The 14,276-nt window shown below is 41.3% G+C and overlaps 2 protein-coding genes across 4 annotated transcripts in view; one reads left to right on the forward strand and one right to left on the reverse strand.

The window, feature by feature from the left end:
* REXO5 (RNA exonuclease 5) overlaps positions 1-7,607 on the reverse strand; it is a 55,797-nt gene extending 48,190 nt beyond the window's left edge. The window contains exons 1-2 of one of the 3 annotated variants that reach the window (XM_030212798.1): positions 7,526-7,607; positions 4,245-4,392 (exon numbers count right to left, since the gene is read on the reverse strand). In XM_030212798.1, coding sequence (XP_030068658.1) covers positions 4,245-4,364 — 120 coding nt within the window. In that variant the 5' untranslated portion in view covers positions 4,365-4,392; positions 7,526-7,607. Of the gene's footprint in view, positions 1-4,244; positions 4,393-7,149; positions 7,221-7,525 lie in introns of those variants that run through there. The other 2 variants (XM_030212799.1, XM_030212801.1) reach the window with 2 other exon arrangements.
* Positions 7,608-7,798: 191 nt separating this feature from the next.
* The window catches only part of ERI2 (ERI1 exoribonuclease family member 2), a 29,884-nt gene continuing 23,406 nt past the window's right edge, over positions 7,799-14,276 (forward strand). Inside the window, 5 exon segments of the mRNA XM_030212802.1 lie at positions 7,799-7,875; positions 10,387-10,428; positions 11,229-11,299; positions 11,401-11,484; positions 13,641-13,768. Coding sequence (XP_030068662.1) covers positions 10,394-10,428; positions 11,229-11,299; positions 11,401-11,484; positions 13,641-13,768 — 318 coding nt within the window. The 5' untranslated portion in view covers positions 7,799-7,875; positions 10,387-10,393.

The raw sequence follows: 14,276 nt of genomic DNA on the forward strand, positions 1-14,276 counted from the left end.
GGTGGGACGGATAAATATACCAATAAAACGCCTGACACAGGCCGTGTTATACCCAAAAGGGCTGCGTCAAGGGCTATACTGTGATCTTAATCACCAAAAGGTTTAAATGGTGTGTACCCTAATTTCCACCATATACAACTGATGGCCAAATGACTAACGCACCGTAGCAGATAAAAAAAACAAAACAGCACAGTTACTTTTTCAAAAGGTAAAACTGCTCTCCAGAAGACGGCAGTGTGTTAACACACACACTGAAGTGATGGCAGGGTTCCAATGGATCCCCAGGACACGGTTCCAGCAGCCTGGGCTTTCTGAGCTGGCGTAGGGTTAAGGCGCTATTCCACCGCTACGATCAGAGCGCTGTTCTCTGATCACAGGAGTAGAATACTGCAGAGCTCATTTAAATCTATTTTAAATGAGCTCTGTGCTCTTGCCTGGCATGGGCGCTGTTTGCTCGATGCAGGTGCTAGTCTGGCACTAGTGGCCTCTAGCGCCCACATTTACCTTTGATCATTGGGCTGTTAAAGCCCAATATCCATAGGAGTTGGAGTCAGAGGCCTCTAGCACTTTGTGAGCACTGGAGCTCTTTTCCTGGTTACCTGTTTCACTGCCCTATTTTGATGGGGAAGAAGAGGAAAGGAGACAGTCGGGAAGCTGGGAAAGTTGCCCCGCCTTGTCCTACTTTTGGCCCAATGGACTGACACCTTCAGAACTCTGTGTTGGCTTTACCCGGAGCTCAGCCGCTGGCTGAAGTGCAAAAGCCCACAGATGCTGCTGTTATCTCGTTAAGCCCGGGAGAACGGCAACCCCTGCCTAATCCAGCTACAGGAAGATCCGCCGACGCCGGGAAGGCTGCAGTGGTTAGTAGCATGGAATGTTGCTGCTAATTGGGTTTCTGCTAGGTCGTTGTGATGTTGGCTCTGTCGCGTGCAGCTGGAACCTCCAAGGGTGGAAAGGAAACTGGATTGAAAGACCGCGGGCAAGACACTGATGGAGGAGAAGAGATTCCTGCTTTTTCATTTTCCTTGCAAAGGCCTGCTGAGATTAGGGTTACCATATGTCTTCTGTCCTCTTCAGATATGTCCTACAGGATTTTTAATTTTTAGGGAAATGTCCTCTTTCTTTTACATGCCTATGACCAACACACCTACCAACATAACGAGAGAAACCATCTCTGGCTTATTAGTCAGTCTGGACACTATGGGGGTGCTAAAGAGAGAAAAAGGCATTGCTGATCCCCTCTGTGCTCCCCTGCTGGTTGAATATGTCAAAGGAATTTGTTCATGCAGCACGATTTTAAGCATATGTCATACAAAGACTTTCACACGTATCTCAGAAACAAGCCAAAGGGATATGCGCTCTTATGATAAGTATGCTTAGGCTCAGACCAGCGGTGTTCCTAGGGGTGCTGACACCCGGGGCAGATCGCGGATGTTCCCCGCCCCCCAGGTGCAGCGCGACCCCCCCCCAGCAAAGGGACACCCCCCCACCCCAGCAAAAGAACCCCCCCGGGTGCACGCCGCTGGGGGGGTGCCGCGCGCCGGTCAGCGTCGTTCGTTTCTATGCTCCCTCTGCCCCGGAACAGGTTACTTCCTGTTCCGGGGCAGAGGGAGCATGGAAACGAACGACGCTGACCGGCGCACGGCACCCCCCCCCAGCGGCGTGCACCCGGGCGGACCGCCCCCACTGCCCCCCCCCCCCCCCCTTGGTACGCCACTGCTCAGTCGAACTAAAATCCAGAAGTTCTTGAAAAGTAGAATGTCTACTGCTGAAACCTTCTGCTCAGTGTGCTGCTGCGGCTAGGAAAGCGAATAGAATGTTGGGTGTTATTAGGAAGGGTATGGAGTCCAGGTGTGCGGATGTTATAATGCCGTTGTATCGCTCCATGGTGCGACCGCACCTGGAGTATTGTGTTCAGTACTGGTCTCCGTATCTCAAAAAAGATATAGTAGAATTGGAAAAGGTACAGCGAAGGGCGACGAAAATGATAGTGGGGATGGGACGACTTTCCTATGAAGAGAGGCTGAGAAGGCTAGGGCTTTTCAGCTTGGAGAAGAGACGGCTGAGGGGAGATATGATAGAAGTGTATAAAATAATGAGTGGAATGGATCGGGTGGATGTGAAGCGACTGTTCACGCTATCCAAAAATACTAGGACTAGAGGGCATGAGTTGAAGCTACAGTGTGGTAAATTTAAAACGAATCGGAGAAAATTTTTCTTCACCCAACGTGTAATTAGACTCTGGAATTCGTTGCCGGAGAACGTGGTACGGGCGGTTAGCTTGACGGAGTTTAAAAAGGGGTTAGATAGATTCCTAAAGGACAAGTCCATAGACCGCTATTAAATGGACTTGGAAAAATTCCGCATTTTTAGGTATAACTTGTCTGGAATGTTTTTACGTTTGGGGAGCGTGCCAGGTGCCCTTGACCTGGATTGGCCACTGTCGGTGACAGGATGCTGGGCTAGATGGACCTTTGGTCTTTCCCAGTATGGCACTACTTATGTACTTATATGTACTTATGTGTGTTCATTAACTACAATTAAATATTTCTTTAGCAAAGGTAGCAACCATTTTTATTTTTTCTGCCCTCTTTTTTGTCTCCGCAAATATGGTAACCCTAACCGAGATCTCTCTGACCTCAATATGGATGGCGATAAGAGGAACTGGATAAACTTCTATCAATCCAATTTACTTCACAAGCCCTGTAAAATCAGGCGTTTCAAGGAAGTTTGAAGTCTTATCGAAGAGTTAAATATTTGACAGAAACCCAGAATCTGCCTAACAAAATTCTGCATTACACACAAAATTGGAGAATATGAAGAACGCTCTGAGGAACAAAAATTTACGTTTTATAAATGTTCCTAAAGTATCGAATATATGTGAATGAGAAATGTTAAGGAAGTATTTACTGGAAACTCTGAACATCCCATAATCAGCTCATCCTTCTATTATAAAGGTTTATAATTTGCCTCAGACACCTAAAATCCTTTCTTCTGGAGTGTTTCCATATTCTTTGGATCCAGTACCAAAAATTGAGAAAATGGGATTAACAACCTTTTTAGAGAGGTCTATAAAGCAGCAAGTTTCACCTGCTACTTTAAAAGTGACTTTGCCCTTTGACATGGACTGGGAACGGATATTGAGAACTTTTTTCCTAAATACAGAGATGCCGTATATTGCAAGCTTAAAATACAGATATTTCTAGATGTAGCCCATGCTATGCAGAAAACGAGACAGCAGTTTCTTCTTCTTCACCCTAAAGGTTTACAGATATGGGCTACATTTTTGTTGAAATATCCATGTAAATGCTTGGTTAAGTATTGTGAGAATACGTTTGGTTTTTTTTTATTAATCCTTTCATGTTTTTCTCGGATAAATTTCCAGCAGGGGCCTCTATACCAATTTTAGATGCCCTGCTATCTGATGCTGCTCGTTGATAGGTCAACTAGGTTAGTTTGTTCATATATTATGCTGTGCACAGTGTTAGTTGCCTATGGGCCTCATTTTCAAAGCACTTAGATTTACGAAGTTCCATAGTAACCTATGGGACTTTGTAAGTCTAAGTGGTTTGAAAATATGCCTCTATGTTTCTTTAGGCACATTGTTTCTTTTTTTTTTAATTCTGGATCTAATTTTCTACGTTAACTCCCTCCATAATGGTGGACTTTGGTATGAGTTCAGGTTTAGTTTTATTTCCTGGATAGTTTCTTTCCATTTATAATTACGATGTTTTCTCTGCTTGTTAACTCATTTTCTTAAGCAAGTGATTCTTCTGTATTTTGTTCAAAATTTCATAAATAAAAAAAGGAGTTGGAGTCAAGTTTGGTACCAACTTCACAACCCTGAGATCTCACACAGAGCATATTTGGAGAGGATACCCAGAGACAAGCTTATTAACTTTCATATATGTCTGATTTTTTTTTTTAACTTTAAAATCAGTGCTATGGAAAAAAAAAATCAATGCTGTGGAAAAATGCCAACAGAATCCAGTGGAACTATCCAAACAACACTTTGGTGGTCTTTTACTAAGATACACTAGCGTTTTTAGCATGTGCTAAAAATCAGCTGGTGCTAAATGCTGAGACACTCATACAAATATAATGAACATCTCAATGTTTAGTGCTAGCTGATTTTTAGCGTGAGCTAAAAACGCTAGCACACCTTAGTAAAAGATCCCCTTTGATATTAATATAATAATAATAGTAATAGTAATAATAAAAATCCCACTTAATTCTCCGATTACCTTAGTTTTCATTGGCTTTTCACATGCATCTGGGGTTTTTTCATCCTTTTCTATCTTTTTCCTTTTGGCGTTAACAGCAAGGTCCTCATGCTCACCGTCTCTTTTATACTTTTCATCCATGTTACCTCTGATCAGTGCTTACGACTCTCTACAATATAACACCAAGATGTAATTTAACATAACAACTGATATAAAACTACTACATTTCCAGAGATAACCTGCTGGTGTCATATAACTTTAGTTTATTTTTATTCATTTAGTTTAATTTTTTTATTTTTTACATTTGTATCCCACATTTTCCCACCTATTTGCAGGCTCAATGTGGCTTACATAATACCGTAAAGGCGATCGCCAAGTCCGGTATGGAAACAAATACAATTTGATATTAGGGTCGGGTAAGGTTAGTATATTCAGGTACATAGGGATCAATAGGAAGGAATATATAGTGTCCAATACAATCTATGGTTCTACTGTGTTGCAGTGTTGAGGCATCTAAGTTATGTCGGTGGGGAATGCTTTTCTGAATAAGTAGGTCTTTAATGATCTCCTAAAGGTTAGGTGGTCGTAGATTGTTTGCACAGTCTTTGGCAGTGCATTCCACAATTGTGTGCCTATGTAGGAGAAGTTGGACGCATAGGTTAATTTGTATCTGAGTCCTTTGCAGCTTGGGTAGTGGAGATTCAAGTAGGTACATGATGCTCTGGTTTTGTTTCTGGTTGGGAGATCGATCAGGTCGACCATATATCCTGGGACTTCACTGTAGATAATCTTGTGGCCCAAGGTGCAGATTTTGAAGGTGATACGTTCCTTGACTTGGAGCCTGTGCAGTTTTTCTCGGAGGGGTTTGGCCCTTTCAAAACGTGTTTTACCGAATATCAGCCTGGCTGCTGTGTTTTGGGCTGTCCGGAGTTTCTTTGCGAGTTGTTCTTTACATCCCGCATATATTCCATTGCAGTAATCTGCTTGGCTCATTACCATTGATTGTATCAGGTTGCGGAATATTTCCCTCGGGAAGAAAGGTTTTATACGTTTAAGTTTTCACATTAAATGAAACATTTTCTTTTTAGTGGAGTTTACTTGGTTCTCAAGTGTAAGATTGCGATCAATTGTAACGCCTAGTATTTTGAGGCTGAGATAGGGAGGGTGTGATCTGGGGTGTTTAAGGTTGTGGATTTATAATTATTGTGTTGGGATGAGAGGATGAGGCAGTGTTTTTTTTCAGTGTTCAGTTGAAATGTTGGAGTGGAGGAGTGGCCTAGTGGTTAGGGTGGTGGACTTTGGTCCTGGGGAACTGAGTTCGATTCCCACTTCAGGCACAGGCAGCTCCTTGTGACTCTGGGCAAGTCACTTAACCCTCCATTGCCCCATGTAAGCTGAATTGAGCCTGCCATGAGTGGGAAAGCGCGGGGTACAAATGTAACAAAAAAAAAAAAAAAAGAATTTGCCCTCTAAAACAGCAAAACAGTTTACTTATTCTAGAGACAAAAATGTAGGAAGAAAAGAAATGGGGCTATGGAGGTTAAGGGAATGTCAAAGGATAATGACAGGCCATTAACCCATTAGTACCCAATGTTCCCATAATAAGCCACCATATGGGAACGTTGGGCACTAATGGGTTAAGGGGTCCTTTTACTAAGCTGTGCTAAGAAATAGGCTTAGTGCGCCCTTACAAGGGCCTTTCCTGTGCGCTAAGCCCATTTTTAGCGCAGCTGGCTAAAAGAGCCTTTTTCAATTTGTTTCATTAATGTCCTTGCGCTAATATTAGCATTGGCATATGGCCATTAAAAAAAAAAATAGCGCAGGCGCACTCACCGCCACTTAGATAGTGGTAAGAGCACCTTTGTTAACCGTGTGCTAACCAGTTAGCATGCTGTAATGTACATGCACTAATTGGTCAGTGTAGAAAAGTCCACTCTCCACTGCTGACGGAAGCCACAACTAATAGTGCATCCAATGTTAGGCTATTTTTGCTGTGTTAAGTGCACATTAGTGCTTAATGCAGCTTCATAAAAGGACCCCTTAGTAAAAGCTTACAGGTTCTGCTGTAGTGTTCAATCAGAAAGCTTTTAAGATTGACATTACTTAATAAGTCATATCTCAGAATGTGGACTCATCCTCAAAAGTTCAATCCACTGCTAGGCAGTCCAGTCACTCGTTTAGGGCTAGGGCCTACCTTCATCAATCCCTGCCCCATCGAACAGGACCACCCAATGATAAGATTAGGTGGTTGTTGTGTGGATAATCCTAGCAGGCCACTGGATTACATTAGGGAGCAGGGGCCACCAAAGAAAACCTCTGCCTCATTCTCAGCCTCTAAAATAAGCAAATGTTCATTCCTGCATACACTGATGATACACATACATCCAGAATTGTGTTATAATATCTGCTTGTTATACTACTATCATGCTTTATCATTATAATGTTACCCAAGATCCTTCTGTAATACTAAACGTTTATTTTCTTATATAATTCCACCATTCATGATGTATTGTAAGCCACATTGCGCCTGCAAAGAGGTGGGAAAATGTGGGATACAAATGCAGTAAATAAATAAAATAAATAAATAAATGTTTTCTCTCTCTAATTCTTGATACATTTCTACCTAGCTTTCTAGAGCTATATCCCCTTCAGGTGGGTACATCAGTCCCATTCTAAGCCCCTAAAATAAGTGAAAGCCTATTCCTCCATAAATGGGTACCCTCAGACTTTTCATTATTCTTATCTTAAAATATCTCTGCCTAATTTTGTAGAGCTACATCCCCTTCATTGGGTGGGTGCATCAGGGTGTTGCTCTTGAAAGCCTGGCAGAATTAGTTCAATAAAAACCAAAAGTACCATCTACCTACAACTTAGTTTGTTGATCTTCATCGGAAGGAAAATACAACCAGCAAAAAAAAGTATATACCTCCAAGACATCGCAGGATAATTAGATACTAGCAACATGGATGTGTCCGTTAAATACTCATTCCAAACGGTCTGTGTAACACTGTACAGGAAGTCCTGGACTACAAATCCCAGAATCCTTACAGGTGACGTAGACGCACGGTGCATCCTCTTCGTTTCTACTCTCCTGTCTCCTCCCCCTATGGCAGTGCTCATTGCTCAACTAACTTCCAAGTTCCAGTTCCACCAAAAGTGACATGTTCAAGAGGACTCAGCAGCACCGTGGACTAAAGTCATCTGATGGCCCTGATTTCATTAGGAATACAATAGAAATAAATAAAACAGAGAAAAGAAAATAAGATGATACTTTTTTTTCTCCTGTAATTTCTCTGTTCTACCTCTTTCAGCTCTCTTCCGGGCTTGCATTACCCAGATAATCTTCTTGCCGCACTTCTCCAGCGTTTTTCCGTTCCTCCTTTATCACACACGCTGTCTTTGGGATTTTTATTTTAAACTTCCTGTGAGTGGTGTTGTTCTTAAAAGTGTTCCCCCCGTCTTAGCAGGGAACTAACGTTCTTGGTTCCAGTTGTCCTACGGTTTGTTATTCAGTGGTACCAATTCCATGCCAGTATCTCTTCCTGACCAACAGTCCTTGTTCTTGCTCTGGCTGAGAAAGAAATCGCGGCAGCCTTTCTTTCAAGTCTTTCCTGAAATGACCAGCGTCCCAGTGCTGTCCATCTGTACTGAGGTAAGGGGGAAAAAAAAAGTATCTTACCCTCTCACATTTTTTTCATGTTAATGATATCTTTATCCTACAGCTCTCTTCTCTTTATTCTAATAAAACCCAACATTACAAAACAAATTTGGTTTTATGAGGCCAATGGTCTATAAAAAAATGCTATATCTACACTTGACCCTCTGCTTTTGGAAAGGAGGATGGGAACAAGAGAATTGTGTTCTGAAACGTTGTTTGTTATTGTATCCTAATTTGTATGCTTAGGAATGAGTACATAATCTTTAAGCATTTCCAATCGACTAAACCATTTTATCCTTGGTTACAACAACAGAGAATGGACTAAGGAGGCGCTAGATGTGTACCTTGTCGTGATTCATTGTACACTCAAGTGAAAGTCACAGATTCCTGTCAGGTTGTGTGGGTGAGAAATGGTAGAGTTATATGATTATTCCTTTCCTTTACTCTTGTTTGCTGGGTCTATTAGTACCGTGGTATCAGCAGAGACTGCGGGTAGATTTAGATTTCAGGAAAGCTTTTGACAGTCCACAATTTAAGAAAAATAAACCTACAACTTCAGGGCAGGTTTCTATGGCCTCGATGCTCAAAAGTTTCCAGTTTAGTTTTTGTCTGCATATTTCAAGCACTAATTTGTGGTCCCTTGATCAGTATTTGGTGGGTGGGTGTCTGTATTTTGCATTTGTGACCAAGGTGAGTGGTTCTGCTAGCATGTGATTTCTGTGTTATGACTCTGTAGCAGACCTGTACAGTCTCTGTTGTCTATACAGTGGAGTCCTGTGTGTTCTGTTGTCTCAGTAGGAGATGTACTGGTGTTCAAGATCTTGATGTATTATTTGCAGTGCTGCCTTTTTATAGGTTGGTTTGGTGCATTTTGAGTCCTGGCAATACTCTTATTGTACTTTTCTGTTAAGCAACTTAAAGAATATTTCTTAAACATACAATCTAATAAATTATGGTCCTGTTCAATTGTTATGATAGAAAATTGACCAGGAAGGTACTACCCCACCCTGCCCCGATAACCTAGATTTGAAAACCAAAAATCTGGTAACCTGTATATTGTAGTAGGATGGGAGTTCATAACTGGCTATCAGAATAATTCCCAAAGGGGTGAGCGGTCAAATCACTAAAAAAATCACAGTATAATCAGCTGACACATTGCAGTAAGTGTGACTTTTGTTTTCTTGTTAATAACTGGCCCCACTGTAGAGACTAATATGTAGGAGACACTTCTATAAATTGACAGCTACATTTAGGTGCTCCAATGCCATGTGCTGGATGCCAATTTCTACAACAGCATCTGTGCACGAAGATGCCATTATAGAATACTAGCGTAAGGCTAGTACATCTACACTATGTAGATGGAAACCTAGATGTGCTAAGCGACGCACCAGTTGTATTCTATAAGTTAAGTGTTTCTCTTGGAGGCACACCCATGCAGTTACATGCATACCCCCGGATTCTACTACTACTTAACTCTTCTGTAGCGCTACAAGGCATACGCAGCGCTGTACACCATACATGAAAAAAGACAGTCCTTGCTCAAAGAACTTACAATCTAAATAGGACACACAAACAGATTCTTTATAAGTCGTGGCGAGTAGCGTATGTTAAAATTGTGCATGCAGCCAAGTTACATGTGCTACTGAAGTAATGAGCCAATTAGTGATAATTGGTCATAACCAGTTATCACTAATTGGCAATAATTTGAATTTACGTCCGCTTCTTTTTAGGCATATTGTAAAAAGAGGCGTTCGTAAATTCTAATGCATGTAGCTGAAAAGGGGGCACAGCCATGGGAGGAGTGTAGGCGTGTCAGGGTTGTCAATCACATTTACACGCGTTGTTATAGAATTCAGAGGAATGAGCGTCATTTAGGCACGGGCACTTACACCAGGTTTTCAGCGTCATAAATGGCTGCGAGTAAATGTACGCGCATCCCCCTGGCCTATGTGCTATTCTATAAACCGCATCTTACTGTTGACATGGTTTATGGAGTGGAGGAGTAGCCTAGTGGTTAGTGCAGTGGACTTTGATCCTGGGGAAATGAGTTCAATTCCCACTGCAGCTCCTTGTGACTCTGGGCAAGTCACTTAACCCTCCATTGCCCCTGGTACAAAATAAGTACCTGAATATATGTAAACCACTTTGAATGTAGTTGCTAAAACCTCAGAAAGGCGGCATATCAAGTCCCATTTCCCTTTATAGAATAGCGCTAGGTGTGTTACCAATGCACCTACATTTTGGACGCTATATACAGAATCTAGCCCATAGCGCTTGGCGCACATTTGCACAGAAGTACCACTTGGTGTCAATGACGTGTATAGGTGGCTTAGGTACCAATTTAAAGTAGAAAATTTGTGCTTCCTGCCAACGAGAATAGCTGTGTAGGAGAAATATAATAGTTTGTTTGGTGCGTATAATCATTTGTTTTCTTCTTTCTCCAAACAGTCATTACCTTATAGAGGTACGTATAACCAATATATTTATTTTTGTTCTGTTTTTTAGGACTTATATGGTTAGAGAGATGGCAACCAAGACTCTGGCAAAGTAAGCACTATATCTGCTAACTTATTATTGTAAGAGTTGAATATAATAGGCTATCTGTAATCACAGTATATTTCTCCATTTAGATGAACATACACTTGTTTGGTTTATCTTGTAAGAATGCCACAAATACAGAATACAAACAGACCATTCACAACGTTTCAACATGTCTAGCATCCCAGTTAACATACAGAATAGTGATTATTTGTCCATAATTTCATAGCTCTTAGGTATGATGCTATATAGACTTATTTTATATAACACAGACATAATACAAGTGGGCACCACAATAATACTGAAAACCAATCACAGTGACTTGCAAAATGCTGAGCGATCACTTTTCGCCTTAGACAAGTGCAGGAATTGAGGATAGTTCCTTGTTTTTTGTGGATAAAAGATTGCAAACCTGCACAATATAAGTAATGTAGCAGAGTGAATGATAAGACCACCACATCTGGTAGTGGGCCATTTCAGGTCTTACCGTCTTCAGCTTTTCCTTTATGAAAAAAAATGCCAGAATTGTACAAGTCCTGATCTGGCTGGATTTCTGTGTTCTATCTAAAATAGGTCTAAAATTAAATACCTTTTTGTTACCCCTTTCTTTTGGCTTAAATCACATTTTTGTGTGGATAAGCCTTGCTGGATATTAGCATTGCCTTTTCTGTCATGTCAGGTTAATTGACTGAATTTAGTCCCCTAAAAAGGGGTCTCCTGATCCAAAAACGTTCAGTAGGGAGTAAAGAAATGGGATCTAATAGGTAGTACAGTTGTCGCATAATTTTTCATCTTTGTTTTTTTTTCAGGCAGCTTGGGTTAATTAGAAAAAGCTCCATAACTTCAGCAAACGGTGAGAATTCACGGAGACCTGCTTTAAGTAAGTAGCACACTTTCCCCAATGTCATTTTCATTTAGCATGAAAATAGCTTTGCATTACTTCCACAAAAATAACCATAATTTTTTCTTTTTGTATTGCAGAACAAATTTTTGATTATTTGATTATTCTTGACTTTGAATCTACTTGCTGGAAAGATAGTAAACAACACTACAGCCAAGAAATCAGTAAGTGTGGTAACAGTGGTTCAGAGTGCATTAGGAAATGTGACATTTTGGTTACAAGCATAGTTTATTTTAATGTTAGGTATTAAAGGGGGATTTTTATGGGCTCAGCCCATGGCAAGAAAAGTCATGAGAAGGATCTCAATTTGATTTTTCAGGCCAGGGCTGGAGGTGCTGTGAAAGCAACATGGGTGGGGGTGTCATGGATTTGATATACCACCTTAATGTGTTACATCCTAAGCCGTTCACATTTATTAAATGCAGGTACTTTCTCTGTCCCTAGTGAGCTCACAATATCCCCCTAATTCTATAAGTTGCCAAAAACTGTGTGTGTAATTTAATTGAATAACAAACTAATTAGCACTAATAATCGGCTTTTATCAAACAGTTATTGGCACTAATAGATTTAATTGAAATGTATGCATGTAAATTTAGGCACAAGTAGAAGGGGGGCGTTCCTAGCATTTATGTGTGTTGTTATAGAATAAGGGGGGATAAGCACCCAATTTAGGTACATACATTTACACCGCGTTTCAGGTAGTGCAAATGTCCGCACCAAAAGTTAGGCGCGATTCCCAGGTGTAAGTACTATTCTGTGAACCATGCCTAACTTTAAGCGTGGCTGATAGAATAGTGCTTTTTTTCAGCACCATCTATAAAATTCACCCCTATATATTTTGCATTTGAGGCAGTGGAGAGTTAAGTGACTTGCCCAGGATCACAAGGAGGCACAGTGGGAATGGAACCCAGTTCCCCAAGTTCTAAGCCCACTGCATAAACCATTAGGCTAAAGAGCTGGACAAAGAGAGCTATCACCTAATGGTGAAGGGGCAATTCTATAAGGAGCCACCTAGTTGTAGGCAGCAAGAAAGGCATGTAAATGGTTGTACTCTAATCATTTGCATGCACAAATGACCTCTTAGAAAATATGCATCTTGATTTGTTGGCGCATACTTGGCTGGTAAGGTGGGAAGGGTGCACAAGTAATGTATGTAAATTATAAAATAGTTCAATTTCTGCACGACATTCTAGTGCACAACTAAGTTCAACATTTGTACCAGCTATGGGGTAAGTGCTCATACCTTAAATGTAAATTTGTTTTTGACAACTTGTGCTAGTATTGTTTGAGGAAAATTAGGTGCCTTAAGAATACTAGGACTAGAGGGGCATGCGATGAAGCTACAAAGTAGTAAATTTAATACGAATCAGAGAAAATGTTTCTTCACTCAACGGGTAATTAAACTCTGGAATTTGTTGCCAGAGAATGTGGTAAAGGCAGTTAGCTTAGCAGGGTTTAGAAGGGTCTGGACGGCTTCCTAAAGGAAAAGGCCATAGACCATTATTAAATGGTCTATGGACCTCGCGGCACCTTATGCCTGGAATAGACTTCCTGAGCCTGTACGTCTAGCTCCATCTCTACCAGTTTTCAAATCTGTGCTGAAAACCCACCTTTTCACCACTGCTTTTGGGTCCTAGCTACTACTCAATTACCTCCCCTTGTTCCTTCTCACCCAGTACTTCCCTCACCCTTAATTGTCTTGTCTGTCTGTATTAGTTTTAGATTGTAAGCTCTATTGAGCAGGGACTGTCTCTCTATGTCAGGTGTTCAGCGTTGCGTGCGTCTGGTAGTGCTATACAAATGTTAATAATAATAATGAATTGGGAAAATCCACTGCTTATTTCTGGGATAAGCATCATAAAATGTATTGAGCTTTTCTGGGATCTTGCCAGGTATTTGTGACCTGGATTTGCTACTGTTGGAAACAGGATACTGGGCTTGATGGACCTTTGGTCTGTCCCAGTGTGGCAATACTTATGTACTTATTCCTGCTCTAGAATTAGCCTTTGTGTAGCTGGATTTGATGCCCATGAGTATAGGATTTTGGAAGTAACCCTAGGTTATAGCTCCTAGGGAAGCCTATTCCCTTATCTAACTGGGCTAAGTGTATCGGATGGGGAATATAAAACAAGGGGGGAAAACCCCAGGCAGTTGTGAATGAAGGCTAATCCCCCCCCCCCCCCCCCCAAGAAAAAGGTGGATGGTGCAGTGTAGCCAATAATAATTTGACATGTTTTAGAATGTAGCTTTCTGAAACTCTGATTTTTTTTCATAATTATTTATTAATAAGCATGTACAAATACTTGTGTTTTGTTCCTAGTTGAATTTCCTGCAGTTTTGCTAAACACTTCAACTGGAGAGATTGAATCGGAATTTCAGATCTACGTCCAGCCTCAAGAACATCCTTTTCTCTCGGAATTTTGCACAGAATTAACAGGCATAAAACAGGTAGCACAGGGCTCAATAAATCCTGGGCAGTAAGTCACTATGGCACTGAAAAATTGGACCCTGGATTCTGGGATTTTGCCCCTCCCTAATATTGTTGTTCTTGCAGCCTTTGCCAAGACAGACAGAGCAACTGGCTTTTCCTGCAGTACACAGCTCAAACTCACTAAGAGCCAAGTGGCATGGCACACTTGCAGAAAATCCAGTTTCTGCAGTGGAGGCAGCCAGGCAGCATTAGTATAAAGAAACAGTGAGTTAAGGAAGAGGAGTACCTAGCTATAATCTGGAAAATACATCAGCTGAGGGAGAGAAGTGGTGGAAGTGAAGGGGTTCAGACTGCTGGGGATGACTTGGGGGTGGGAGGGATGAGTCTGAGTCAAGCTGTAGAGTGGTAGCCTGATGAAGTCCAGATGAATTGAGCAGGCACTTACAGTTCTTGATGCATTGTATTCCTGACGTTACAGGAGGAGGCGGCTTACATTAAACTAGGGGGTTCTCAACCCAGTCCTCG

Source organism: Microcaecilia unicolor, chromosome 8, assembly GCF_901765095.1.
Source record: "Microcaecilia unicolor chromosome 8, aMicUni1.1, whole genome shotgun sequence".
NCBI lineage: Eukaryota > Metazoa > Chordata > Amphibia > Gymnophiona > Siphonopidae > Microcaecilia > Microcaecilia unicolor.